Below are 4,998 nucleotides of genomic sequence, written 5' to 3'. Positions count from 1 at the left end.
ATGTGATTAAGGAATCTAATATTATTTTTCACTATAGTTGTAATCATTCTTAAGTCTCATATCCCACAAAATATTTGGAATGCATCCTTGTCAGTAGTACAGCTCTCAAATGATTTCTTTAAAATTTTCTTTTAGAGGTTCTAAAACTAATTATATAGTATACTTTAAACAAGCTATTTTTTTCATAGAGAAAAAATTACCTATAATTCCATCACCAAGGAAGATTAGTTATGTATTACTTACTTGAAATTATATTGTTTGCCATCTATGTTTTTCTCACTTTTTAAAAAACATTTTTTATTTTTGTAAAAATATAAAGAACACATTTGCTGATTCAACATTTTTCACATGTACAATTCAGGAAAACCAATTACATCACTCATATTATGCAGCATTACCAATGTCTGTTGCCAAATTTTCCATCCCCCTAACAAAAACTCAATGCTACCTAAACAACGATTCTCTTTTAAAGACTTTATAAAACATGTTTTTAATGGCTGCCTTATGATTTATGATTATTGTACATTTAAGAACATAAAATTTATCCAAGTGTTGTCTTAATTGTTTACATCAGATCACAAATAAAACTACACCATAGTTAACATCAATGACATTTAATATTGAATCTGTTTCTTAGTATTTTTGTTACTGTAAAAGCTATATATGCCTATCATAGAAAGCTTTAAAAATAGCAAAGATTGTTAGTCAGAACCATCGTTGAACATACAACAAATATTTATTCATTCAATAAGCCATTATTCATTATAATATGTATCAGGCACTGTTTTAGATGTGAATCTTGTCCTTCAGAGTTAATTTCTAGTGTATATAATAATACAGTAAATCTTGTCAGTCTCCTATGTGCATATAAAAGTATGCTTTTAAAAAGAGACCATGCAATTTAAAAATTGTATTATAATCTGATTTCTCTCCTAAAACATACTTTTTTGTTTTTCCATGAACTTTTTCCATGAACTTCCTTACATGCCTTTGAACCATCTTGTACAATGTTGTCTTTAATGGCTGCAGAAGAGTTATTTGTGTGGATGTACCATCGTTTATTTAACCAACCTTCTACAGTCAGACTCTTTCTTTATTTTCTTTCTGAATTCCCTTTTTGCCTTTAAGGTCCAAAGCATGTGTGCCTGGCTTCTCTGTGTGGCATAACGAATATGACCTTCATAACACAATGAAATCAGAGGTAGTGCTGTCTTTCTTCTTCATTCTCATACCATCTCTGAGTGGACTCCAAAGTAAGTTCTATTGATTATACACCCAAGTATTGGTTGTTTGTACAATTAGAACACGAGCACCCGTACAAGGTGGCTGTTTCGTCTATAGCCATAGCATCATAAACTTTGCTAAAAGATCAGTTAATGAGAAACAAGGAAGGGGTGGGAGTCTAAATGAAGATTAAAAACCATGTATGCTCTGTCCACTCTGATTAAGGCACTTTCTAATCTGTTATCTGATACCAGAAATAAAATCACAAGAAAAGCTAGTTTGATTGACTTATGGATTTTTTTTTTTTTTTTTGGTAAGTGTTAACTTGGTACTCAACACTTGACAGAAAGCATTATCAGCTTTGCTACCTTCTGAGACAGGAATTCTTAATTATCCATTGAAATATTGGAAGGGTTTAGTACAGCAATTAGGGAAGCTGACAATCACTACTTTTCTTTCCCACCTTCCTGTGTCTTTCTCTCAGCATAGAACCACATCCCTTTAGCTCTCTGTACAGAAATAAATCAACACTGTCTATGAAAGGAGAGGCATGGCAGGATGGAAAGAGCCTGGAGGAGGAGGAAGAGAGGGAAGATTTGGGGCAGTTTTCCATTTTGGTTGGGTTCAGCCAAAGTCCAGAAGAGCTTACTCCACTGTCTGTAAGATGAGGTCCCTGCTAGCCCTAATATCTTAGAATCCACAAAGAAATTCACAATGCTTTGTGAATTGGCCAGAGAAGCCAAATAAACAAGAAGAAAGAGCTTTTGTATGCCTTTAATGATCATGGAGTAGCTAGGCATGTTTTCCTTGCAAAAACCTGTATTATGATGAAATCCACTTGCTTTTTAAAATGAACTACTAAAATTGACAGTTTTAAAAAACGAAATTTGGGAGAATTGGACTTTCACATTTGTATACAGAGTAGTATTTCTTAAATATGTTTTGACTGAATCATAGGCTATCCTGAGAGTGATCCTAAGCCAAAACCAGAGCTCCTAAATTAAATGAGTCATTTTAATTACCCTGTGGGTGCTCCTGCCCATATCCTCCCCTACTTGAGACTAGTGTCTGGATATTCCTAACAGCTTTCTTAACCCCTCATTTTCTACTCCATATTTCCCAACCCAATCAAGATAAGTATATTCCATTCTTTAAGGTCCTACTGATTCTAATTAGCTGGATAAGCTAATATATTATTGTTACACCAAAACTAAACCAAATTCAATGCTATTGAGTAGATTCCAATTTGCAGCAACCATATAAAACCCAAAACCAAACTCACTGCCGTTGAGTCGGATCTGACTCATAGCGACCCCTCCTTGGGTTTCCGAGGTGTTACCGCTACAGAAGTAGATTGCCCAATCTTCCTTCTGAGGAGTGCCTGGTGGGTTTGAACTGCCAGCCTTCTGATTAGCAGTCAAATGCCATCTGGCACTATGTCACCAGAGTAGAACTACCCCATAGAGTTTCCAAGGCTGTAAATCTTTACAGAAGCAGACTGCTTCATCTTTTTCCTGCAGAGTGACTGGTGGGTTATAACTGGTGACCTTTCAGTCAGCAGCCAAGTGCTTTTAATCCCTCTGCTACCAGGGCTCCTTATTATTACTATAATAGTTGTTAAAAGTGAATGTATTCTGGGAATAAAAACCAATAGGAGTCGTTTATATGCATAATATACATAATTTCTAGCATTGTGCAAGGCTAGGATGGGAAGACAGATGAGACTATTTGATCAAGTGAGTAGCAAACCAATGTTTCTATACTTTGGGCTGTTGTCAGTCCTCACAAAGTAAAATTGAATCAAATTAGTTTTCAATTAAAATTGTAGAAACTCAGAAGCAAGCCATGAAGCTGTGTTTAGTAATAAGACTACTAAAGGTTCTTGATGATGTGGTCTGTTAATGATTAGGCTGCTGAACTAGGATGGTTCTTCTGGGTTCCAGATACAGTTCTCGATAAGCACCCATCACTAATTATCTTTGTAACTTCTCTACTCTTCATTTTAGATACATTCCCTATAAATCTCTTCAGCTCTTTGATTTCTGCAAATGAAGAGAAAGTCATTGGGAAGCTTAATGAAGACAGAATTCTCCCTTGCTCATTTAAAAGTGGGCCTGAAGTTGTAATTCACTGGAAGATTCAAGATTCCTATGTTCACAGCTACTACAAAGACACGGACCAACTGGAAAGGCAAGACACCAGATATGCAAACAGGACTTCACTCTTCCACAGGGACATTCACAATGGGAATGCTTCTCTGTCTCTCAGAAGATTAAACCTTCAGGATGAAGGAATTTACATCTGTTATGCGGGAACCACATCTAGCCTCCCAGTCTCACAAAAAGTAGTGCTAAAGGTGGGAGGTAAGTGTGCATGTAAGGTTTTTATAAAACATAAAAATGGTATCCTTCCATGTCTTCTTCTAAAGCTAATATGCTATCTGTCACTTCCTTCCCGGTCCATATGTACAGCTCTACCTTATTCCTTTCAATGAATAGCATCTCATAGTGCAGACATGCAATAATTGACAGAACATTTACCCATTGGTGGATATTCTAGTATTTCCTGTGTTTTGCATTAAAACAATGTTGTAACAGACAGCCTGGGAACAGTTAGCACTGGGAAATGATCTGAAAGAAAAGTAACAGAAGTAGGATTTTAATGTTACTGCCACCAGCAGCATGAAAGTACCCATTTTCCTCCACAATCTGGTCAGCACCAAACATGATCAATCCTTAAAATTATTGCCAATATGATGACTGAAAAATATAATGAACTATTCATTTAAATCACATTTTTCTGTTTTATAAATGAGTTTTTATATCATATACATTCCTTTTTTTAAATATCTTTTTTTTTTTTTTTTTTTTTTTGCTGTTTTCTAATGAGTGGTTTGACCCAGCACCTGTTCCTTCTTCCTTTGTCCCATTTAGCTGCTTCAGAGTTCGAGTCAGAAATCTAAGTTTATTTGAATTATAGGTAAACAAAGAGCCAAGTATTCTCTGAGTAAGTATCTGAGGCATTAGGAGAGCTGCATAAGCTCTGGTTTATAGACTTGGACACCTACATTTGCTTGCTCAGAGAGGACATTGGATATCTTTCTCAGCTATGTTTCTAGAGAGATGACATTGCTACTTGCTATGTATATATGTGTTCTCTTTTTACCCCTTCTATATAAATACCCTACATCTTAAGTTTCCACAGCATTTTTGTTTTCTTTTTCCTTTCAGTAAATGCAGTTTTGCTCATGAAGCTTAGCTTTTCCTATCATGTGTATTAAAATAATAAGTGTGCTGCAGATGCCCTATAAAGAAGCTAATGATGACATTTCTTTATATGTCCTTCTTTCTCCCACATAGCTTTCCACATGCCTATGATGAAGCTTGAAACAAGCAGCATGCACAGCCCCCTGACATGCTCTATGTTAGAGGTTGCTCCTCGGCCAAATATCACATGGCAAGAAGACAATAAAATTATCTCTGAAAATGTTGTGGAAGAAATTGGGCCTTTGCCTCCATTTCATATCAAAAGTACATTGATTACTACATTCCCAAATAAATCTTATGAATGTATCATTGAAAATTCACTGCTGAAGGAGACATGGACAGGGAGATGGACAATGAAAGGTAGGCTTTGTATGGCTTTCTGAGGGCAAGCACAGTGTCAGGAGTTGGAAGGGGATTGGGCTTGATTTACAAGGAAAGAAACGAAATAGAAAGAAACAAGAGAAAATGTTTTCCCTTCAGTCATGGGACCAAGACCAGACTTCCAGGC

The 4,998-nt window shown here is 35.9% G+C and overlaps 1 protein-coding gene across 1 annotated transcript in view; it reads left to right on the top strand.

Moving 5' to 3' along the window:
- Positions 1-1,189: 1,189 nt before the first annotated feature.
- HHLA2 (HERV-H LTR-associating 2) overlaps positions 1,190-4,998 on the top strand; it is a 25,952-nt gene continuing 22,143 nt past the window's right edge. Inside the window, exons 1-3 of the mRNA XM_007946584.1 lie at positions 1,190-1,253; positions 3,231-3,587; positions 4,584-4,850. Of these exons, the coding sequence (XP_007944775.1) occupies positions 1,190-1,253; positions 3,231-3,587; positions 4,584-4,850 (688 nt within the window). The remainder of the gene's footprint in view (positions 1,254-3,230; positions 3,588-4,583; positions 4,851-4,998) is intronic.

Source organism: Orycteropus afer, unplaced genomic scaffold (assembly GCF_000298275.1).
Source record: "Orycteropus afer afer isolate SDZICR_OR568_19922 unplaced genomic scaffold, OryAfe1.0 scaffold00166, whole genome shotgun sequence".
In the NCBI taxonomy this organism is placed as follows: Eukaryota; Metazoa; Chordata; class Mammalia; order Tubulidentata; family Orycteropodidae; genus Orycteropus; species Orycteropus afer.
This window is presented reverse-complemented; position numbering and strand designations above follow the sequence as displayed.